This window comes from Gymnogyps californianus, chromosome Z (genome assembly GCF_018139145.2).
Source record: "Gymnogyps californianus isolate 813 chromosome Z, ASM1813914v2, whole genome shotgun sequence".
Taxonomy (NCBI): Eukaryota; Metazoa; Chordata; class Aves; order Accipitriformes; family Cathartidae; genus Gymnogyps; species Gymnogyps californianus.
In genome coordinates this window covers 43868732-43894334 of record NC_059500.1, presented here as the reverse complement: position 1 = coordinate 43894334, position 25603 = coordinate 43868732, and the positions used below count along the sequence as shown (strand labels likewise).

General features: G+C 40.4%; 1 protein-coding gene across 1 annotated transcript in view; it reads right to left on the bottom strand.

Annotated features, from left to right (window-relative positions):
• Positions 1–25603, bottom strand: part of PRUNE2 (prune homolog 2 with BCH domain) — a 111797-nt gene that overhangs the window by 36097 nt on the left and 50097 nt on the right. Inside the window, exons 8-10 of the mRNA XM_050913590.1 lie at positions 18083–24626; positions 17046–17638; positions 16807–16937 (exon numbers count right to left, since the gene is read on the bottom strand). Coding sequence (XP_050769547.1) covers positions 16807–16937; positions 17046–17638; positions 18083–24626 — 7268 coding nt within the window. The remainder of the gene's footprint in view (positions 1–16806; positions 16938–17045; positions 17639–18082; positions 24627–25603) is intronic.

Below are 25603 nucleotides of genomic sequence, written 5' to 3'. Positions count from 1 at the left end.
TTCAGAGCTGCTAATCACTTGAGTATTGGGCATTTCCCAACATTGTTTAACATACCTTGGACAACAGCTTTATGAGTTAAAGATAAGGAATTATTCACTGTTACAGAAGAGAAACAGAGAAATTAACTTCGAAAGCACCCATTAATTGTGAGTTCCTGATATGTGATGCCTAATAACCTTTGGGTTTTTTTCTGAATATGTAGCGTTTTATAACATCTTCTATATGCCACTACTGATCCTCATGACTAGCTGCCACTGAAAAAGACTGGTATAGTCAGACCCCAGTGGCTTCACTTTGGCATCCAGAAAAAGAACAAATCAGACAGGGGTCAGAGGAGAAGGATATGTGCAATTCAAGCAGCTGCTGACTCCTAGTGACCTGCCCTGCACCACATAACTTCATGGCACGGACACGGACAGGGGACAATTCTTCAGGGTAGTGTTATCTGACTCTAGACATCTCATCTATCAGCCCATGAAATAGCGCTGTCTCCAACTATGCCTATTACAGTGGAGTGCAGAACGTGCTAGGCATTTCCTAATATTATCATTTTAATAATATTTTCTTAACTCAATATTTTGTGTGCAAAAGCAGGTCGAGAGTACAAATTCTAAGGTAGAAATAACATGCCACTTGACATCTATTGCTCTGCTTTGGCATTGCATTCACATACCACCATGGTATGCACACACATACCATGGTCTTGCCCTCAGAGCAGGGGCTCTCCTCTGTTATGTGCCTAGCTCAATGCTGCTTAACCTTTACTGAGCCAGTGGAAAATTACTAGAATTAACAACACAAAGTTGGGGAGCCTGTGTGATGGGTGCTCCTCCATCAATGTTGGAAGATCACAAGGTCTGGCAACAAGCTATGTATGTTCAGAGCAGTATTAGCGTTTAGAAGGCTTGTTTAAACTTATCTGATCTTTCTGCTCGTAATAACGTTGTTAATATTCCACAAATAACATCTAGATGATCAGTTAATCAACAACCACTGTTGAACAAACACTACAAATGCACTGTAACAAGGTAATGCCAGCAGAGAAAGTAGGAGTTAAATCAATCTGACGTAAAAGAGCCTTAAGTATATACAACCTGAAAATGCATTTTGTTTGAAAATTGTATTTCTAAAAATTTATTAAAGTGCCAGGCCTAATCACAGAGCTGGGACCTGATTCCCACCTTCCACTTTCATGGAGCAATTTTCTTTCCAGCATGTGCGGTTCACAGTGACCATTTTCCTGCCATACTGTGCTGTCAAGACCATTCATCAGAATACCTGCAGCTTCAAATGATGCAATTGGCACATGAACAGCACTTGAAAAAGCAGCATGCACCTTATAGCCAGTGCAACCATCTGCACTTTCAGGAAGTACGCTAATGCTTTGAGAGTAGTTAACGGGGTAGAGGTTGCAGGATCAGAAGCAGAAAATCTTCAGGAACTTCTACATTTTGCACCCTACTGAGATTCTCCAGTGGAGTTGTGAAACTCCCCTCCAACTATTATTACAGTCTACACCTTATCAAGCACATTTGCTTCCAAATGAAGACATGCTAAAATGCCTCAGACTGCTCATTAGTAATAACCACTAGTTCTGCAACTGAGCTAACTTCTGAACTTCAGTGGCTATCTCCTGTTTTCTACTTGGCTTTTCTGTAATACTGTCCACTTTTTGCATTGCTTAATGGATTTGTTACTCTGTGTGTATGAATGCTGACATGTACAATGATCATGATACTTATTATCATACTACACTAGCTGGAATCAAATGTTTTAACTAAGCACCTTACAACAGGTGAACTCTGTCTTGCTGCATGATAAAATGTGTTTAGGGATGATTTTCAGAGCTGTTAATCATAACAACTCACTTAACATCAAGATGTACAGATTCGTAGCACTTTTATTGATCTGTTCATTAAAGCATTAGGATTTTTCTAGCACTCCTTTGATTTCAAGTTCAGCCTTTGCACAATTTATAATATGCTGGTAGACAGGAAAATATACATGGCAACAGTTATTTTATACTGTATAACTTCTATCCTTTCCTGCCCTCATAATGCTTTTTCTCTGGTCCTATTTAAGACTTCATTCCTTATCCTTCTCAAACAACTTCTATTCCTTCAATACCTTAAATCTTGTGAATTTGTTCATCTTCTTTTTTCTTCTCACTTCTGTGTCATTGTACTGCCAAATTCCATCTTTCCATCTTTTCCATGTTAATGTAACTATGATTTCACAACTTCTGATGTTCAATGTTGTTATAATTTAGATTCATATCTTACCTACTGCAGCAAACCTACAAACACCCAATGAACAGCTACATTTTCCCTATCTTGGCTATGACTGAGCTAAAGAAAAGGCTCTAAAAAGATGCCGATGTTAAACTTCAGTCTCTCTTAAAGCTGCAGTTGTCAGAGATGTAATAGATAGAAGGGGAATGTAAGTGACAATGCAGAATGTGGAGAGGGAATTTTAACCAGCAAATTAAAATGGAAATACCCTAATGGGTGTAAATTGGTAACTGAAAAGTTCCCACCCATACTGGGTGATTTGCAACTTGGGAAACATACAAGAAAAGCGCAACCATGAGCCAGAGGAGACACCTAATCAAGGCACATAAGCTCTACTGAAGTTGTAAAACTGGCACCAAACAAGGCAGTCCTGCAGCCTGCTTGCACTGGCAGGAGGTGTTCAGAGCCGGAAAGATTGTCAGACCCTGCAGTAGGCAGGTCTGAAAAGGCATGTGCAAAGGGAGATACGAGACGCAGAAAGCCACCAGTTATCTTCAGAAGCAGAACTCTGTCACTGAGTTGGAAGGGCCACAGAAGCAGTAGGAAGATAAAAACCAACCTAAGTGTCGGAGAGAGGATAATCTCAGACATAGCAAAAATGCTGTGAAAGAGCCAGAGCGACAGGAAATGCCAGACTGAAGAAGTAACGTTCAGGAATGAGGTGAGAAAACAGGGCTCCTCCTTCCCCCACAGGGCACTCCTCACACATAATAGCTTGAGAAATACGAGGGCAAGGTTAGCTATATGCTCTACTGCTTTAGACAAGCAGGTAAAGGTATATCCTGCTGGCCTGCTGTCCATCAGACAGCTCTTTAGAGTTTGCTGCCAGCGTTTTCTGCTAAGGAGGGTGATCTTGTTCTTATAGGACACAGTCAGCTTTCATCTGGTAGCCTGAAATAAGGAAGTCTGATCTGCTGCTGTCTATTTTTCACAGCTGCAATGGCTATAGAGGAGACCACAATCTACAGGATATGCTAAGAACTAATTAGTAATATCTGAACGAGTTAATTCATAAAATCCCCTAACAGCTAAGCCATTTCCTTCAATGTCCAAAGGAAAAACAAGTAGATAAACTAAGAAATCTGTCAAGCAACTGGACTGTCACTCCCATCCTCCCCTCTGCCTCGGTCTCATTTGTTGTTGCAGTAGCACCATATTTTTCTGGATATTTGTACAGGGTCTGATAGGAAGTGTCTCCAGTCCTGAGGACACGGCAGTGATAAAAACAGCTTTATCAACATTCACAGCTGCTAACAAAATCATATTCTCACCTATACATTATTTCTTGGTAAGTTTGAGAGCTGCATCTTTTGCATGAACAAAGACTGTGGCTTAAAGATTGATTTTTTTTTTTCTCTGCCTTTTTCTACAGATATATTACAAGCTGCTAAATAACATTGCTCTCCTGTTACTGCTGAATTCTACGGAGGTGCCACAAAACCACAACAGACTGCTTGTAGCAGGATCTAAGTTTTTACAGTAGTGAACTTACGCGTAAGCCAGACTTGTCTCTGATGACATGAATTTTCTATAATATTGTCCCGATTTATGCAGGGCCAGATAACAGCCAGACTCATCAAAGACAGGAATAAAAAGGCTATTTTAGACCTTAGTGCTCCCCTGCTCTACAAGACATAGCAGTGGAGAGCATGAGTGAGAGTAGTGGGAGGAACACAGCAGTCCTGGAAAAAAAGTGTTTTGGCAGGGTAAGGATTGGTGTGTGTCGTTCCCCGCACCCTGACCCCCACAGTTGCCTTAATGCCTCCTGACAGCGCTGCTAGAGCTGTGTGCATCCTCCCTTTCTCAACACAGCTCTGCTTCCCAAGAGTATTAATAAAGATAAGTCCAGAAATTACCTCTCTGCCAGCCCCCCATTTCCTTAGAACGATTCTGGCTAAATACACCTACCAAGCCTGCATACATTTCCTTTCAGTGTTGCTCTAAGTAGCTAATATTTAGACATTCTATAAATTTTCATTGCCTCCTGTACATCACTATCATTTGTTTGCTTACCACACATAAAACTGAAGAATATTTTCATTCCTTCATCACAGACAGAAAAGCAAACAACTGAATGGAGCTGAATCAAGCTCCTATAATTAAATTTAAACAAAAATACTGCCTGTACAAACCAACTTTTGCAGTAATTTTTCAGTCCTCTTACCACTGAGACTATTGCTGCATCCTCGAGCGGTTAACCTTCAAAGATTACATATTCTGTTCACTGCAACATTTTAAGAGGACATTGTAAAAAAGTAAAAAATCATATGCTTCAGTTGATAGCAGAAAACCTGAAAACAATACCATTGTCAAGTAGTCTACAATGACAGCTATCACAATCACTATGCCAGTAATCAAGCAGTCTTAAAAGCAAGTTATCCACTGACAATGCCTCACGTTCGTTCCTTTTTTCCCCACCATATCCTCAGAGCTAGCCAAACAAGCTGAAAATAATCTAACATGCTAGGTGACCGTGCAGTGAAGTTTTGTTTCCTAATTACAAATACTGTGCCTGCGCTCAGACAAAAGAAATCCCATTGAACTGATGTAAGCTTCTCTCATAAAGAGCTGCAACAGAATTAAAATACAGCTGCCTGGTTTTCAGTAATGAGGTCCTGGGTGCTTTGCATCATGCTGACAAACATTTCCCCTTTTTCTGTCGAAAGTAACTGCAACAATAGAGCCATTAATCAGAAAACCTTCTGCATATCAGCCTCTTGGAGTAAAGAGACGCTTACCTTGTAAAGACTTGAAGAGGCCTTTCTACTGGGAAAATAATAAAGATGCTTTACTGCTGCACTTCAGCATCCCTCTTTCTGTAGCAGTTTACTAGGAATACACATCCTCCACCATTTTCTTGTCACGTGGCTAGTGGTACTGCTAAATAAGGGTGATCACCTGCCTTCAGATAGTCGGCTGTGTGAACCAGCAGCTACTGGGCTTTGGTTAAAGCAGCGCTTAAATGTATGCAGAGCTGTGCTTTGGCCGTGAAAATTATTATTTTTTTTTTTACATTCCCTGTGGAGCTTTGTCGGAGCATTCCCAGACTTTGATACGGCGAGTCAGCTGGCAGTAGTGAAAAGCTCCCTGCTGTTTCATTTCAGAGTCCAAGGAAAGCTTGTGATGAGAGACTGCATGACAAAAGTTCTTATGGATTCAGCCTGTCTCAGCCCTCATTCCTGTTTGCATCAATGGTTATAGAGCACATGCATATTCAAACATGCTTTACATAATTCGTTCGCTTTGCAATTCAGCTATGGGAATGCAGATGCAAATTTAAAAAAAAAAACCCAAACAACCACCAGTTCAGAAGGCAGGGTGAATTCTGGAAACACAAACTGTACAAGCACCAAGAAGCAATGCTCACGGCCTTTGCTCTTGACTGTGTTTCTTAGGGGTGTGCTTGAAGGAACGACATTTCTTCCCAAGCAGTGCAGTCCCACAGTCCCCTTTTATAAAAGCCTGTTGGGGGTAGGGTCCCTAGAAACTCCAGGTTTCTTTCCAAATGCAAAACATCGTTCAATCCTATTCCCTTGCAATCCTGTGGGGTTAAAACAGCAAGGCAACAGGCCCTAGGATGGCCTAACCTTCAGCTAGTTTCTCCCTTCACACTGTGCAACTCCTCCTTGAAGATGAGTTACGTGAGAACTGGAGATGCTTTCACATCAAATTGCTAGGCCATAAGCAGTCAAAAACAAACAAAAGCCTAACCCCATTTGCATGTCAGTACAGCTCCACGCACACCTACAGCACAGTGTAAATAAAAATTCAGTGGCTCCCACCTTGTTCTTCATGGTATTAGTAATCCTACAGAGAAAGTTCTCATCATCTGCTACAGATCTCCTGAGAAATCAGTCCCCAGCTGCTATTTTGAAGAACCACAGACCAACACCATGCATTTAAAAAAATTTAAAAATCATCACCAATATGAAAATACATTTCTAAAGAGGACATTGCTGCAGACGTGATCTTCAGTGCTTCTGTCAGCTAGCTCTACCTGAAATTTCCAACAATGGGGATACTTTTTAGCACTTTTTCAACTGGACAATCTTTAATTCCTTTGAAATCAAAAGTCCAGACACCTAGAAGCTGTATCCAGGAAATAGGGCTATAAAGTATTTATGTACAATAGAAGTCATTAGCAGCATGATTATGATGAAGCTATGAAATTAGTAATGTGGCAGAAGCTATGGCCTTGATCCTCCGTGCTCAGAATGACACAGAACATCTTTGAGATTTTAGGACGCTCTGCTGGGACCCACTAAGCTCACTGGGGCTCACTGTCAAAGTCAGGTCTGTGTCAACAGGGATAAGTTTCAAAGCTCATTAATGCTTTAGGCTGAAATCTCATCTCATTGATCACATTGATTGGAATAAATTATATAGTGAATTAGCTCAGAAAACTGTGGGGTTTTGAATAGCGGGGGAGTTTTTCATGTGACCGCTAAACCATACTAACATAGTCCAGGTCTTCTTGCTTTAAGAAAGTGGCTGTATCAGCCCAATCTCACAATTTAAACAAAATTTCAGGACCACAAGTGAATAATAGTAAGTAGGGCTTTTTTCCTTCTAAAATTGTTTTTCAGTCACTGAAGTATTGTTCTCATTAAAAGGTTTTTATAAAGTACTCTGTATTTGTCACGTAAATACTAACGCTGTTTTTACAAAAATGGGATCATCACCATGTTGGCTGCTGCCATTGTTTAACAGCTGCCTCTGCAATGGAAAACTAGGGTTTTAGTTTTAATTAATTTTCAACATCCAGATGGTGATGGAAAATACTGTATCACCCCAAAATTGATAACAAAAAAAATGGTTGTCATGACTTCATAGGCCAAATCAAGTAGAGGGCAAGAAACGGTGTTACTAAAGCCCATGCATGAACAGCATATGTTGTTACTTCCATCAGTAAAAAAGGTTAGCAGTGACATTCACTGACATTAAAATAGATTATTACAAAATTGAAAAAAATAATAAAATAATAAAATATTTTAATGTATTTACAGCTATGTTGTTGGAAAGTTCCCTGCTCTGAATCTGTCCCAGGGATTCTTCTATTTTCACAGAAGCAAATCTTCACAAAGGCTAATATATAACACAGAGCTTCTAATACATAATGTATATTACTATAATGATTATAATGCTATGATACATAATAACGTAAAATACATTAATTATATACTTTCCCATCCTAAACTCAGATGAACACTGAAATCTCAAGTTCTGAGCCATCAATCTTAAAGAGTTCTTGCTCATGCCAATCTAAACATTTTGTTTAGTTTCAATTTGCTTTTTTACTTTTGTTACAAGGCATTAACTTTCATTTACATGGACTTTCCTACAAGCAGCCTTCTCAGTTGTTGCTCCTTTCCTTACATGTTTCGTTTTAACCTTTAAAGCATGGTCCTTGTGTTTAGTCAATTGTCACGCTTTGTGCTGCCAAGTGGGAGACCCGAGTTCAATTCCCATTTCAAGTCCATAATCTTGCAGTTCAGCAGGAGCTGGAAGCACCACTGAAGCAGCATGCCTGGTCCCTAGAGTGCCTGGAATTGCTTTCCAGCAAATCTGGCCAATTAATAAACAATCTTGACAGGAGTGAAAGATGACAGCCCCACGGGTATGCAAGGAAAAAAGGAAACAGAGGCATCCAAAGGGAAGTAAAGTTACTTTGCAGAATGTGGCCTCTTAAACTTACAACAGATTTTCAGTCCTTTAGGCTTCCTACATATAGCATCCTGCTTTGCCCATTAAAGCAAGAAGCAAACCTGAGCTCCCTAATTCATTGCCTTATCCTAGCTTTGGCATGATAGAACAGACATTTTGAGAAAATACTGGGTGAAACCCTTGGTCCACTGGAGTGAATAAGAATTATTTCCCTGGTTCCATTCTGTCAGTATTTCAGTGCAGTACTGGATATTGATATTTGACCTGAATCATTAATGGCTTTGAGATATATGATGTGCATTTGGCTAAATCACAGAGACAGCAGAGTAGTCTCAGAACTCTTATTAATCTTGAAATAGTCACAGATTTTTCTTTCATTATATTTAATTATCTTTATTCACCGTCAACCACAGGCAATGTGATGAAAACGGGCTTCTCTATTAAAAATTTACTGGATTGCTTACAGTACTGGGCAATTTTAATAGTCAGCAGCACAGCAATGGTCATAGACAGATATTTTGGACCGAGGCAGTGGAAGAACTATCTTTTCCAAAAAGTTACTATACAAGTGAGCAGAAAAGACTGATTCCTCCTTCTTTGAGAACATTCTATTGGAAAGATAAATGAAGCTTTCTTTTGCGGAAGCCTTATTCTAGTGGGTTAAATAAATCTTGGCAGTTGTTCAAAGGAAGTTGTCTTTCGCTCAGTTTTGCCACCAGTTTTCCAAACTCTCCCCCAAACCTTCCAAACATCAATGTCCTTATCTCTACTGCTCTCACTACTTCTTATTTCTCAAGTCAATACGTCATTTCATAGTATTTCCCTGAGCTCTTTCTAACCCTTCCTACGAAGGAAGAGGATAATCCTTCCCTACAGCAAAGGTAAGAGCAATAATGATCTGGTATACAGAACCACTAACACACCCTGAGGAGTGTGCTGGTAGGTAAAAGCTAGCGTAGTCATCTGCATCAAAAATCAGTCTCTGCCTCCTGACCACTGCATCACCACTGAGCTTCATACAGCTTTGTAAGACAGGACAGCTTCTATCAGGAAGAAAATTACCTCCAGTCTTTATAAATTTTACTGCTGGCAGACCTCCAGCCACAGCAGCAGCAGCAAAGTATGTTATCCTGCCTACCCAACATTTGTTCAGTGCTCCACGAATTCTTCCTTTTTACATGTAGTCACTCTCAGCTGTTCACATATGGAAAGCCATATAAAAAGCTATTTTCTTTCTGGAGAGACTGACATTAATAATGTTCTACCAAATCTTTTTGTACTTTTTTTATGAGGCCAAAGAAACCTCTAGGTTTTATTATTTCTGGTGTTTGTATATTACTGACACAGGTCTATATCTTTTCTTCAGTGTTTTAATGCTAGCAAGCATCCTCATACTTTTCTTATCTTCCTGCTGCTGCTTTTTCTTGCAGAAGGAAAACAGGACAGGAGGGAACAACTTTACCACCAGTCACAGACTTTCTTAAAATGCACCTGAACAGCCTGGAGAGTTGTTCTGCTTGACATTGGGATGAAGGGGACAGTGACCAGCAGACATCAAGATTTTAATCCACTGCTTCATTCTCATTTTTGTTTACGCTTTCTGTTTCAACACTTTAATTCCCTCTTCTACAAAACAGTCAATTTTCTTAGACAAAGTGACAAACACTTTCTTCATGAAAGCAGAAAATAATGCAAACTGCATCCTTTACTGACCCTTATTCCACTACTAAAGGAACCTACTTCAGCACAGTATGCAAGCATGAACTTCAGTTTTTCTAAACAGGGACATGTGAATAAATTGTAGATTCAGAAAGGGGCTTAGAAGGCAGTTACTGAGTAAATGCCTCCATAAATTTTGGACTACCAATTCAATTGTCCATTGGTTGGGATGTCCCCATCATCTGTTTGAGTACCAACGATGAGTTTATTCTTCAGAGATCATAGAATCATAGAATGGTTTGGGTTGGAAGGGACCTTAAAGACCATCTAGTTCCAACCCCTCTGCCATGGGCAGGGACACCTTCCACTAGACCAGGTTGCTCAAAACCCCACCCAGCCTGTGGGGCATCCACAACTTCTCTGGGCAACCTGTTCCAGTGCCTCACCACCCTCACAATGAAGAACTTCTTCCTTACATCTAACCTAAATCTACCCTCTTTCAGTTTAAAGCCATCACCCCTTGTCCTAACACTACATGCCCTTGTAAAAAGTCCCTCTCTGGCTCTCTTGTAGACCCCCTTCAGGTACTGGTAGGCTGCTATAAGGTGTCCCCAGAGCCTTCTCTTCTTCAGACTGAACAACCCCAACTCTCTCATCCTGTCTTCATAGGAGAGCTGCTCCAGCCCTCTGATCATCTTCGTGGCCCTCCTCTGGACCCATTCCAACAGGTCCATGTCCTTCTTATGTTGGGGGCCCCAGAGTTGAACACAGTATTCCAGGTGGAGTCTCACCAGAGCGGAGTAGAGGGGGAGAATCACTTCCCTTGACCTGCTGGTGATGGTTCTGTTGATGCAGCTCAGGATATGGTTGGCTTTCTGGGCTGCAAACACACATTGCCGGGTCATGTTGAGCTTCTTGTCAACTAATACCCCCAAGTCCTTCTCCTCAGGGCTGCTCTCAATCCAGTCTCTGCCCAGCTTGTATTTGTGCTTGGGATTGGTCCCACGTGCAGAACCTTGCACTTGGCCTTGTTGAACTTCATGAGGTTCGCACATGGGCCCACCTCTCAAGCCTGTCAAGGTCTCTCTGGGTGGCATCCCTTCCCTCCAGCGTGTCGACCACACCACACAGCTTGGTGTCGTCGGCAAACTTGCTGAGGGTGCACTCAATCCCACCGTCCATGTCACTGACAAAGATATTAAACAGTGCCAGTCCAATACCAACCTCTGAGGAACGCCACTCATCACTGCTGTCCACTTGGACATCGAGCTGTTGACCATAACTCTTTGAGTGCGACCATCCAGCCAATTCCTTATCGACAGAGTGGTCCACCCGTCAAATCCATGTCTCACCAATTTAGAGACAAGGATGTCATGCAGGACAGCGCCAAATGCTTTGCACAAGTCCAGGCAGACAACGTCCGTTGCTCTTCCCTTATCCACCAATGCTGTAACCCCATTGCAGAAGGCCACCAGATTTGTCAGGCACGATTTGCCTTTAGTGAAGCCATGTTGGCTGTCACCAATCACCTCCTTATTTTCCATGTGCCTTAGCATAGTTTCCAGGAAGATCCGCTCCATGACCTTGCTGGGCACAGAGGTGAGACTGACTGGCCTGTAGTTTCCTGGGTCTTCCTTTTTTCCCTTTTTAAAAATGGGGGTTATGTTTCCCCTTTTCCAGTCAGTGGGAACTTCACCAGACTGCCATGACTTCTCAGATACAATGGATAGCGACTTAGCAACTTCACCCGCCAGCTCCCTCAGGACCCACAGATGCATCTCATCAGGTCCCATGGACTTGTGCACCTTTAGGTTCCTCAGATGGTCTCAAACCTGATCTTCTTGTACGGTAGGTGGTTCTTTATTCTCCCAGTCCCTCCCTTTGCCTTCTGCGACTTGGGCTGTGTGGCTGGAACACTTGCCGGTGAAGACTGAGGCAAAAAAGTCATTGAGTACCTCAGCCTTCTCCATGTCCCGGATAACCAGGTCTCCCGTTTCCTGCTGGTGAGGGCCCACATTTTCCCCTAGTCTTCCTTTTATCACCAACATACCTATAGAAGCTTGTGTTTGTGCCATACATAAATACATGAAGGTGAAGTACATACTAAAAATAAGGAACCTAATTTCTATACCTTGCCAAGGGGTATATGAAACAACAACCAGCAGTCCACAAGTAAAGCTTCCTTGCAGGAAGCAAAGGCTGCACTAGAGAAAGGCCCAGATTCAGGAGCTACTTCTAAAACTGCTATCATAGAGATGGGTGTTACAGGTTCAGAATGTAAACTTAATTGCATAAAGCAAAAGTATTTGACAAAACAAAAAAATGAGCAGAAAGTGTAATCCATGCTCAGGGCACAGCTATCCAGCCAGACCTTGAGATTAAGGGTGCTCAATTTTCTTATACCAAGCAGGCTTAATTAAGCGTAAGTTAGGAAATAGACTATTCAGTCAAGGCAAGAGTCACATTTAGGGAAGAATCCAAGAAACTTTCCTGAGTCAAAATTATGGCCTTTCAGAAGTACAAGAATTCAGGCAGAAGGACACTTCTGAGAGCCGAGTATCAGTTACTTAGACTTTGGTTCAGTTCTACCAAAGCCTACTTCAAAGATGTAAATATTTGGCGGATGCAGAACCTGATGACTAGCACCATCATACCATCCAGAAACTCTATTGCAATAAGAACAAGAGAAAAGCCTTAGTTTCTTCTCTTATGTGATGACACCAGTGTTTCTGTGCTAACCTCCCACAGGGCTGGCAGTTCTGCTGTATCACATTGTTTTAAAATTTGTTGGCCAAGAAGGGCAATTAATTTCACACTTAAAAGCTGCACACTGAGGTATGTTTTAAGAAGGAACTTGTGTTTTTAAAACTGTCAATGAAATGCATTAGAAAGCATTTCTAAGTACACACTTCTACTATATCAGTTGTTGTTTCTTCACTGTTTATGTAAGAGGTTTAATGAAATTGACATATAATCTGGAAATAATTATTCCCATATGTGTTTTATCCTTTCTACCATAATATTTTTTGTGTGTTTGCTTTGGTTTCAAAGGAATCAAGGCCTCCGTGATCATGCTGTGGGCATGCATAGGGACATCTGCATGTGTCTCTGCTATCCCCTAAAAAGTCTGAAGTCATTATCTAATGACCAAAGACATAAGCTTATGACAAGTTTATTGAACATGAGCTACCAAGCACGGGGGAAGCTGAGGGGAAAGCAGCACCATAAAAGCAATGTCTATTAGATATGAAATCCTCATACAAGAGCAGTATTTTTAATAACGTTAATGGTGGAAAAAGCTTCCATTAGATTTCACACCTTATCAACAAAAAAGTCTAACAACAAAACATAAACCCAAAGGAAAGTAGGTTTTACTGGTTCCATGCTTCCATGAATAATTGTTAATGCAGATGCTGAATAAATTCCTTGCTTTTCTTTACTTCTCTGGGCTTCAGCATCACTAGTGTTAAGGACAGAAATGGCCACTTCTATCCACTGAAAAGGCATTTGGTATTAAACAAGTATTAAACAACTTCTGAGTCAGATAAGAAAAAAGCCTATAGTGGAAGCTATAGTGACCATATATATATTCTATACCAAGAACTACTATATCCTTTCCTTGCAGGATGCACCATATTCCATTATGCATTTACGTTTTCACTGAAAACACTCTTACATTAACATGGACCGGTTTTGGACTTTAATGTGGGAATCAGTCCAAGAGAATATACTAAGCTCTAAGAATAATGAACATACTACATCTGAAACACCAATGCGAACTACTGTTGTATACAAGATTCAAGTTTTTACTTTGGGAACTTACACAAATTCCTAAAGAACAGCAGAGTTCTTCTCAAAGTGGATCTAACAATTCATAGCAATAAAGACCCCTATAAATCCATGGCCACAGGAATGATTTTTCTAGTGCCAGTGTAAGTTCAAAAATCAGATTCTTTTCTTGAGGTATCTAACAAAGATTCTTACTGCTTCAAAGTTATCTCAACTCCATTGTGTTGATTTATAAAAATAACTTAAAATCAGATACCTAGACCAGTTTTCTTTTCCTCTCTAAGAACATCATGGGCATGTAAGCATGGCAAGTCAAACCCTAGGGTGCTGCCTGCATGTAATTAATCAGTGTGACTTAAGCAGGGTCAGCATCTGGCTGCTTTTAATATAAAATGCTTTATGGGAGACAGAGGAGTTGACAGCTGATTTGTTCATGTCAGATTTGCAAGCCTGCAACTAGCCAGCACCCTTCCTTTTTCCTGTCCCATTCACCATTTATTGTGAGCAGAGGTGGTAAGCGCTTTTTGCATTAAAGATATACACTAGAAATTACTGGTTTGTCAAAAACCAGCTTTATTCATTGAAATTAGTTGGTTTTGATGAACTCCCAGTGAAATCCTGCAGAGATAATGGAGGAAGAAGACTTCCAGGGTGTGGACTAGTCCTAACAAGCAAACCACCTCAATCCAAAGCCACCCTTCCACACAATAATATGGATGCAAAACAACTGCTTGGGGATTTTGCTTGTTTTGCTTCTTCCACATTTCTCTTTTGTAGAAAATGTCTACTTTTCCTTCTGGAATGGAAGTTAGAAGCTTGGAGGATTGGGTGCAACAGAAATGTTGTGCCAACCAGCTCTTTTGATAGTTTCAAGGTCAAGCACTCAGCATTTGGTTTACTTCAGACCTGTCGTGGTTGAACCCCAGTCAGCAGTCAAGCACCACGCAGCCGCTCCCTCACTCCCCGCTCCCCTGCCCCGCTCCCAGTGGGATGGGAAGGAGAATTGGGAAAGAAGGTAGAACTCATGGGTTGAGATAAGAACAGTTTAATAACTAAAGTAAAATATAATACTAACAATAATAATAATGAAATATAATAATAATAATAGTAATGAAAAGGAATATTAAAAAAAAAGAAAAAAAAAGAAAAAAAAAAAAACCAGTGATGCACAATGCAATTGCTCACCACCCGCTGACCAATGCCAGAGCCGCGATCTGCCCCTCCTGGCCAACTCCCCCCAGTTTATATACTCGGCATGATGTTCCATGGTATGGAATATCCCTTTGGCTAGTCCTGGCTATGCTCCTTCCCAGCTTCTTGCATACCTGCTTGCTGGCAGAGCATGGGAAACTGAAAAATCCTTGGCTTAAGATAAGCGCTACTTAGCAACAACTAAAACATCAGTGTGTTATCAACACTATTCTCACACTAAATCCAAAACACAGCACTGTACCAGCTACTAAGAAGAGAGTTAACTCTGTCCCAGCTGAAACCAAGACAAGACCGTACAGAACTGGGGAGTGCTCGTCTTCTGCTAACCCTTCTGAAGATTTGCCTCTTTCTTGAGGGCAGTAAATGCTAACCTGCATCAGTAAAAGCTGTCATTGCCCTACCGAAACAGAGCTCCTCTCATCTCATATCCTCCTCAGTGCTGTTCGTCTAGTCAGATTGAAGCGATTTCAGCCAGGGGTAGCATGTGAGGGCAAAGTATGCTCTGTATACTACTTAAAATCTTGTCTGTCAAGAAAAGCTGAAGTCCTATACAGGTGCTTAAGTTTAAGCCTGCAAGTAACGTCATTACATTTCAGAGTATCTGATACTGGGCTTTCTGTTTAGGATGAAGCCAGCACTTACTGTATATTAAAAATAGCTCAGCTATAACAGTGTCTGATCTTGTGGTAACGATACGCTCTTTGAAAAATGTGTGAAAACATTTAGAGGGGAGGTATTTTAACATCTAGGGGAAGATAAATCGCAGCTATTGAAGTATTCATTCCTGAAATCTTAATAAAATGTGAACTGTTTGGGGTGGGGAGGGTGGGAGCAAAAATCTGTGCTTTTCTATCACAGATTATTTGTACATGCTGTTATCAGGGTTATATTATTATACACAGGCATGTCACCTTTAAGGGAAAAAATCCCTACTGCTAAAATTGCAAAATGATTAGTGAAAATTTCAAAAAGTAAAGTCTAAAATAAATTGCAAGCCAATTAAAACCTGATAATAGAAGTTGTGAATGTGATGTGTATTCTACACTGAACTGACAAGTGCTTGGGAGAAACTTGAAAAAAAGTGAAAAATCAGTCTTGCATTTCACACAAACAGTATGTTTCCACGTTTGACACCACATATGTTCTTTTGGGTAAGTGTGCTTCGAAAGGAGTAATAAGTACAAAGCAGTTACACCCCCTGGTTTTATTTGTACCAGGAAGTTTCTTTTACTGCTCACAAGAATTTCACTGTATAAATGCAATGCCAGGTTCCTCTTTGTAAAACTGCGGCATGTCAGTTGTAGATGCCCAGAAGAAACGAGGTCGGACTTCCACACTTGTATCTCTGGGGCTACCCTAGAAGTCCACTGCAGCAGTTACAACCTGCTGGTTGTAAAAGAAGAGGAGTCAACAACAGAAGCACCCTCTCCAAAATGCTACAGTAAATGGAGTCAAGAGAGTCATCTCTCTCTCCATCTGGTGACACAGCAGAGAGACAGCAGGCAGTAGTAATGCTGTCAGCACAGAGGCTGCACTTCTACCCAAAGGCAGGTGCAAATATACTCTGCCTCAACTGCCAGTCCAGTCTGAACAGACAGAAAAGCTGCTTTGACCGGACAGAAAAGCTGCTTTGACCTGGCTATAGCTTGGAAATAACCACAAAGACCATAATTTTCCACCATCTTTTTCTTTCCTCTATAAGCAGCACTTTTTCTGACTCCGGGCCTCAACTCCCTCCCATCTTCCTTCCCAGGAGTTTTGCATTAGGCAGACAGTACTTCACTTTGATCCCTCCATAATCTCATCACTAGCATTGTATCTGGACTAGCAATACCATCAGTACCTGGCTTTGGCCTGCATTCCCTGGCCACATCTGTTTCAGATTTAAAGGTAGGTTATAAAGTCTATGGGACTTCATAGAAGGAAGACGGACTCATTCCTGCAAGGAAGTGGCCTTACAAGCTTCCTGCATTGCAAAACAATCCTAATTTGTCTCATATTAAGCAATCAAGAACCAAGACTCTGTTTTTAAAAAGGGAGGAATACAGTGATACTTAAATCATGTAAATATAATTAGTACTTCAGACTTGAAAGTCCTGCCATCTATTCACAATATGTCATACGCTTCGATAACATTAATAACAAGTGAACAGAAGACTCCTGAAAGGAAACAGGTTGGTTTTTCCTTACCCTGATTTTTGACTCAGTTCTCTTTCACTGTTGAGAAGCACCATTTCCTCCTTCATTTCTTGTTCTGTTGCTATGTTATTTCCAAGTCCCTGCTGAGAATTTGTTTCCCTTGCACCATCACCACCAGCCACCTGCAACACATGTGTTCCTGTGATGCCTGAACTCTCATCCTCGGTAGTCAGGCTGTCTGAAGGAGAACAGCCCTCATGTTCAAAAGATTTCTGAAGGGGAGTTTCTACCTGAAATTCTGCCTGAGTGTCAAGAATCAACTCCTGTGATACAACAGCTGCCAGTTCTTCGCCAGAATGTTCAGACCCTGATTTTGGCATCTCTGACTCGGGAGAAATTTCTTCAGGTGATATGTCACTGGCTTCATTTTGGCCCAATATAATCCAGCCCTCATCTTGCCCACAGCTTTCCTGTGATCTCCTTTCATCATCCAGCTTTTGAGCCACAACAGAAGAACTTTTCTCTTCTAAGTGAACAGAGCCCCATTCAGTCCCACAAACAGAGTGATCTTCCCTTTCATTTGTAATGGAGATTGGCTGAAAGGTATCCAAGGAGCCCGGTGAAAAGCCTTCATGAGATTCTGTTTGTTCAGCTACGTTAGCTTCTTGAAATGCAAAATCACTTTCATTTCTTTCAAGGGTATCCTTCGATGAAGGTGTATTTTCTTCCTCGGTAACAAGGATGTAATCCATCTCCAGTGAAGTTGGATCTCTGTGCACCTGCATCCTCACATCTTCCTTACTGTCTGTACTTTTCAGTTCAGGGCTCTCAGAGGAATTTCTCAGCTTATTCTCCCTACAAAGCAGGGAGTTAGTGCCAGCTTCTAAAAAAACAAGCAAACAGAAACTCCTTTTAGCTTTTGAATTACAATTTCAGTCACCATGATTTCTTTAAATCAGTACAGTGAGATAAAGCTCTTCTCAGTTTGCTTAGCTCTGTTAATGTGTACTTGAATTTTATAACATCATCATCATCATTATTGTTAAAGATTATACATTAACACTGCAATCATTCCTAAGGGACGAACGTCCCATATGCTAGGCCCTGTACAAACAATAGAAATAATGTTCCTACTTCAATGTTTAAAAGCTTTAGATCTGTCTAGAAGGGTAATGCTAGACGTCTTCCCAAAGTACAGAGTTTTGTACATCAGGGAGACACACAAACTTCAAACTTCACTCAAAGCCTCATCATTCAGCAGTAATACTCCAGACATTTCCTTCTTTCTTTGTCCTGTGAACTTGCTCTGGAAAGCAGGTTTTCTTACCATCAGGTGATCTTTTATCTCCACCTGGCGGTGAGTCAGGATCAGTTGTTTCTGCTTCAGGTTTTCCTATGGAAATCTCAGAAGCTCCTAGAGTTACTTCAGACTTGGAGAGTGAAGGTACTGATGTGTGATCTTCCTGAAGGCACTCTGTGGATGTTTCAGACATCTGATCTTTAATGCTGCTGTCTTTGGTCATTAGGATGCCTCCTGCACCTTCCGAAGGAGTTGGCAGTGGTAAAGGTTTTTCCAGAGAAACACTGTCACAAAATGGCTGCTCTAACAAGAGCTCATCCTTTGCATACTCTCTGCTGCCAGAGAGTTCAGCATCAAAAGATACATAGGATGGTGGAGTACACACCACTGGTGATTGGTCACTGGGCACTTCCTTAAACACAGGAACAAGATTTTCAATTACATCTTCAGATTCTTTTGCTATGTCATCAACCAGTTGATTATCTGAATCAGATTCACGGGCTTCATCACCACCAGGCTGAAAGGATTTGGGAAAGAATATCTGTTTATCCTTTGATTCCCCTTCTGCTGCTTCACTGCCTACTACTGCCAGTATGTTCATCCCACCACATGTGCTTGCCGGGACATTAGTCACTGATGTGTTCCTGACGTTATGTTCTACCCCTGTCTCAGATTCATCCACACATTCTTCTGACATGTCTAGCTCATCAACAGTTATTGCCATATGGTCAATATCAGAATATTTTCCAACTTCAGCCAAGGCACTAATTCCTTTTAAGCTTTGTTCTGCCCTATCAGGTAGAGTGAAATCCATGGGAACCAAATGCATTTGGGAGGTTGCTATTTGAGCTGTATCAGTTGGTGTTCCTTGATGGCTTGCAGGAATAAAACTTTCATGGAACGTGTCTTTCAGATCTAAGGACGTCACTTCTAAAACTTCATTGGTAATTTCAGCCAAGTCAACTGGGTCAATAACAAGTTTATTTTCTAGACCATATTCTTCCAAAATTGCAAATTCAGGAGGCTCCTGAGTATTAGAAGAGATTAGCTGATAGGATTCATCGGTCTTTCTCTGTTCATAGTCCTGGGGACTACCACTTTCAGACTGTGTCTCTACCTCCTGCATTACTAACTGACACTTTGAATCAAAATCTGCCTCTTTACTCATATTTGGCCATGCGTGAATCAGCTGACTATCTTTGTCTTCAGGCTCCACCCCCATCTGAGAAGATGGGATAGAGGCATGCTTAGCTTCATACTCCTGGCAAACATCAGGACTGCTTGGTGCCTCTGAACTGTTGTCTTGGTCACAGTGTCTTAATATATCAGGATTTTCACCATCTGATTTCAAAATGACAATCTGCTCAGCATTAGTCCACAGGTCAGGCTCCACTGAAAACAGCTGATTACTTTCTTGTGTGTTATCTTGTAAAATATCTGGGACAAGTGCAGTTTGGGGAACTAATATACTCCACCCTGGACTTGACTTTTCTGTCATTTCAAAAGATAAGTCTTCCACAGTGAAAGCATCTGGCAGGGAGTTGTGCACTTCTAATCCTTCACAGGTGTCCTGCTGTTGTTCTTGAGTAATGAGACTTGCATTTCGCTCATTGTCTTTTGGTAGATCCAGTACAGTGATTTCTTGAACTGATGTATTTGGCATACCTTGTTCCTCATCTGAAAAAGGATTCTGTGGAGTCAGTTGATTTTCCTCATCTGCAGGCAACAACTGCTCTTTCAAGCCCCTTTCTTCTTTATCCAGTATGAAAGGATCAAATTGTTTGAACTGTACAGTGTCTTGATTTATTTGACTATCAGGAATATTCGTAGGATGTACTAGCCTTTCATTTTCTTTTTCATCACAGTACAGGGGAGGAGGCTGATTTCCATCATTACTTGCATTAGTGAAATGTGCTTCTGTTAGTTCTTCATCTTGTGAAGGTGATCCCCAGGAGTCCTCTTTACTATTTGTTAACTGGTTTGTTGCAGAGTGACTTGAAACAGAATACTGATCTTCCAATTGCTTTTCTTCACAAGGCTGTGAATTCCACCATTCTGAACTGTCATCTGGAAAACTGGATGTTCCTACTGTGGATTTTGGATCAGTTCTTAAATCAGCTTCCAATGACATACTCCACATATCTACAGCTTTTGAAGAGTACTCTTCTTTATCGACAGCAGCAAAAGTCAGTGTAGTATCTTCATTCATTTGAATCAAATATGAGTCTTCTCCGCTACCTGTTTTTTCACTGAAAATGCTCACCTGAGCTTTTTTCTGAAGTGTTTCCCAGTGGCCTAAATATTCAGAAGTCTCATTACACTCCATTATAGTCAAGTCCTCCTGCAATACTTTTCTAGCTTTAATTGTTTCAGGATTTTCATTGAAGATGCCTACCTGGACCTCCTCTCCCACCTTAGTTTTTGCATCTAAATTGTCTTCATCTGCTTCAGGACTTGTTGCATTGGATTGAGCATAATCCTGTCCAAATTCAGACGCTTTGTGCTGTTTGTTTTCATACGTGGAATCTTCATGAATCACTTCTGGACATGCCTCTGAATCCTCTGAATCCTCATTTATGTCAGGACTTGATAAAGAAGATACAGTATCATCATCTACATGGGCATTCCAAAAATCTAAGCTTTTAGGAACTTTGTTCTGTTCAGCGCTTCTTTCAAATCCTTCTTCACATTCATTCCCAAATTCATTCCTTTTACAAGCATCTTCAAGGTTTTTACTATTTTTAATATCCCACATATCCCTACTTCTTTTGTGATGACTGGCAACTGGAAGGTCTCCCCACACATTCACAGATGCATCACTTAAATCAGGACTTGTTCCACTTGAGTGTGCATAATAATTTATTGAATCACTCCACACATTATCTTCTTCCAAATAACTTTTGATCTGTATATCCTTTGAAAGGCTACTTGTGGTGTTTGCCATTTCAAGGACTTCACTTGCCTCAGGACTTGTTCCAGGAGATTGCAAATCTTCACATGGCTGTGAATTCCAAGCAGTCTGGGGAAAACTGTCATTAAGCATTACACATGGCTCTCCGCAAAGATTACTAGCAGGTTCTAAATTTTCAGAGTTTTCATTTCTTCCAGAACCTATTTCATGTGAAAATGAATTTTCCACCACAGACATATCTGTAATGTCAGGAACACTGACATATCCAGAAGAAGGACTCTTCTTAAACTCATCTATGAAAGACTCTTCATGAGTCCTGTTCAGTTCTGAGCTATTTTTGAAAGATACTAGCTCAGAATTACAAATGCCTGGATGGTTAGGAACCACTTTGTGTAAGCCCTCTTTCATTTCTCCCAGCGTTTCTTGTGGGTCATTCATCAAAGGAATCGATGTGGCTAGGCAACAACCACTCTTTCCAGAGTCATTCCAGATGTCTGAGCTTCTGAGCATTTTAGAAGAATTATTTTCAGGATTATCACTACCCTTATCAGAACCTTCAGAGATACTTTCCATCTCAGGACTTGTTGCATCCTCTATCACTGTAGTCTCCTTTTCAGCTTTCTCAGAAAGCAGCTGTGATGTTTCACTATAATTGTAATTTTGTGGTCTGAAGTCATCAAAAGATTCATAATTTCTGCCTTCCTCAGAAGCACTTGGAGAAGATTCTACATGATTCTGTGACAAGTCTTTCCTCTCTTCCTGACTAACCGGATAACTTTGATTGGAAAATGACTCATTCTCTGTGACTAACACTTCCAAACTAACACCATTCCTCATTTTTTCTGGGGAGCTGGGAACTTCAGTTGTTGACCTGTTTTCTTCCGAATCTGCATTACATGAAGATTCACTGTCCTCTTGCACTGGTTTATTACAAACGTCACTAATCATTTGCTGTCCACTTGTCTCATCGGTTCTCTTACATTCCTCTTTTCCTTCTTGAGAGATGACAATGGCATTGTCCCAGCCTTCCTCACAACCCTGCTCACTCTGTAAAATCCATGAGTTCAGCTGCTGCACTGAATCCTCACTATCCAGCTTTTCATCAACTTCAGCAGTGTTTTGTGCCGCCTTCTTACTAAGTATCTCACTCCCTAAGTCACATATGTTCAGATCCAAACCATTGCCAGTGTCTGAAGTTGACGTAGATGTGTCTGTGTCTTCTACAGGAACACTGGTCACTGTTTGTATATTTTCAGCTGCAGTCTGCCTGATATTTAATTCGTTCTGTGGTGGTGATATGTCATTCACTGTTTGATTGTATACAGGTGTTATTCTTCTATTTTCAGATATAGAAAAATTATTTTCACTGGCATGTATCTCAGTTGAAGAACATTGATTAGCTGTTTGTTCTGAATTAAGGAAAGGTTTAGCAGAGGCAGAAAGAGCAGTAATTTCAGAATTTCTTTCTTGTAACTGGGTGACATTATTTAGGGGAGTGCTCCAGATGTCCGTGTTTCCAGCACTTGAAAAAGACATGTTTCTAGGAGATAACGGTTCCTTATTTGCTTTCTCAGGTACTTTTGGCTCAGCCAAATTTGGGTTTATCAATTTATCAGTAACTATTCCTTCATCAAAATCTTTGTCCTCATTTTCTCTTTCGCCTTCCACATATGTAGGTGATATATATGAATCAGATGTTGAATAATTGGTATCTGGTGGAGAAACAACTAAATCTTCACCTATGTTTGATGAACTAAGATCTGAGCGTTTATACAAGAAGGTATCCTCCCATGGCACCACTACTTCTGTTACTTCTTTCCTGATGTTTTTATCATACATATTCCAGGTCTCTATATTTTCAAATTGTTTTGGTCTATGTTTAGGGTCACCAAATACAGTTTTTTCCTCTGTTTGCAGCTTGGAATTATTTTGCATATTGTTGAAAACAGAATTTGTATTTTCAGATTTTCCATATTCTTCTACTGAATAATATCTTTCTTTATCCCAGGCTTCTGGAGATACCTGGATAGGTGGATTTTCAGTCTCATTGTCTACTGTGATTTCTGAAGAATCTGATAAACTAGTTTTTGATATGGCCCATTCCTCAGGAATATTCACTGATTTTTTTTCTCTATCCAGTTTGGGCATGTTCCATACATTTTCTGAGGATCTAGCAATATCTCCTGCATCAAACTTAGTCCAGACTTTGTAAGAGTCTCCAGCTAGCTCACTACCTTTCCCTTCACCACTACACCATGCATCTGACATCATAGGTGTCGGCTGACTGACCTTCCACGGGTCAGTAAAGCTCTCCGGTTCTTGCTTTGTCTCCTCTAAAGAAGCAGTTTGCAAACGCAAATGTTCACTGTTTTTCTCTTGATTCTCATGGTTCCAATTGTCTTGTTTAAACTGATTATCCCACAGACCTGCTCTCATGTATTCCATTTGCTTTGGCTGTTTTTGGAGGAATACAGAATCTGAGGCTCTTCTATCAATATGTTCTCGTAGCAAGGGACTTTCTTTACAATCTTTCCATAAGACAGGGCTCTGAAATACAGATTCCTGCTCACATGAACTCCATGTATCAGCATGTCTGGACTCCAGGTCAAAGCCATCCCACCAGCTCCCATATCTAACACGAGACTGAGAATAATTTGTGCCATCTATTTCATTAATTTTTTTTATGACATCTTGTGGGAAAAATAAAGGCTGCCCATTATCTAATGGTGAAGTTTCTACAAGACTGTTCATAGGAGTTGGTGGAATTCTTGAATCAGCAGATTTCAACATTTCTGGAGAAGAAGAATCACCTTCAACTAAATCAATCAAACTTGAAGTCTTCTCATACGTTTCTCGTGGATTCTCATCAAATTCAGCTAAATTGTCTTCCTTATTTGTTATAAGTAAGTCAGTTGAATAATTTGCTGTATCGTTTTCTAGCAGGCTTGCCTCATCAAGTTCCTTCTGCACAGTGAGTTGTTGTCCTTCTGATGAATCACTATTAAGGAAATAGTCATCTGCTGGGGAACAATCAACAGAATGAGAAGATGACTCGGATGGAGCTGTAACCACGGGTGCTAGATCAAAATTGAAAAGATCAAAGTTATCGCTATTGTCTCTAGACTGAGGTTTTTGTTCTTCGGCTATTGCTCCTTCAGGAATAGGGCTATAGGAATCAAATCCAGGCAGAAGACTGTGATGGGAAGCAGCACCTTCTGCAACAGGGCTATCGTCACTAAGGAAAACAGAACTCTCCTTGGAAGACCGGCTGCTTCTAATGGTAGCCAATCCACTGTCTGGACTCACAAGGTCTACATTCACATCAACATGGGCTTGCATAGATCCATTTAGATCTTGAGGATTTTCTACAAAATTGGCAGAACTGGGTTGTGGTTCTACATCAGAACCATATAACTCCATAATACCAGAAGATCCTTGTGAAAGTGGAGCACTTCCAGCAACAGCTTCAGTAGAAGAAGTTCTACTGTTTGATACCATTTCTGGTTGTCTTCTATTTATAACTTCCTTAACTAGAAGAAAAATTTGATCACAGGTCACCAAAGAATTTTCTTGATGATAAATGAGAATTTGGTCACATCCACATTCTAGAGGATCCAGCTCCAAAGAAGGACTCTGACATTCTTCTAATTCACAGCAGATCTGTTGAAAAATAGGATGTTTCAAAAGCCATTGCAGTCATGGGGATAAGGGCACACATTGACTACTTCATAGTGTAACACAGCCATACCTATCTATTCCTATTAATCTATTTCTTGGCCATTTCGCTGTAACAGCCTTATTATGATCCCTAAATAGATGAAGTATTAAAATAGAAGATCAATACAAAATATGTATTATATAATTGACCAGAATGTTTACCTGAAATTATACCATTTGACTTTCAAGTTCACTTTTCATAAAAAGAAAATCCAAATAAATGTTTAGTTGTTGCCTCAAGAAATCTGAGTAAAATATGTAAGGGTACATGAAAAAAGTATTTCTAGAATGGGATAATTAGATTCATAAAATAAATACATTTATATTGACCTTGAAAGCAATAGAGTCATTTAGCCACCTGTCCCTAAAATCAGAAGTTTTTAAGACTGAGATAAAGGTTGAAAAAGTTGCCACTGAGATTATTTCTTCCATTTGGGGACAAATATAGTCAACAAAATGGACAGCACTTGGCTTTGGATAAATGAACATCCTAGTAGTAATTTGGCTTCATTTCAGACCTTAAATTCTTTAGCAATAACATACACATAGATGAATTCTTGTCATTACCATTTACAATGTGTTTGCTCATCCCTCACTGCCAAAGACTCATTTGTGTAGACCACAATACAAACCCAAGCCAAAACTAGTAAAAACCCCCATCATTCTGTTTTAGCTAAATTGCAAAATCTTATCTCTTTCTGTATTTCTTGTAACCATACACTTTTTCTATTAGGCTGGTCTGAAACAATCATAAATACCACAATCTTTCATTTTGCATCATATAAATAATGCAGTCATTTCAAATAACTACTCAGTTGCCAGCCAACTGTTGCTACTTTTTGACCCCACTTAATTATTCAACATGTTGGTATATACTACTTTAAAAAAACATTTTTTTCAGGAAAGATATTATTTGATTC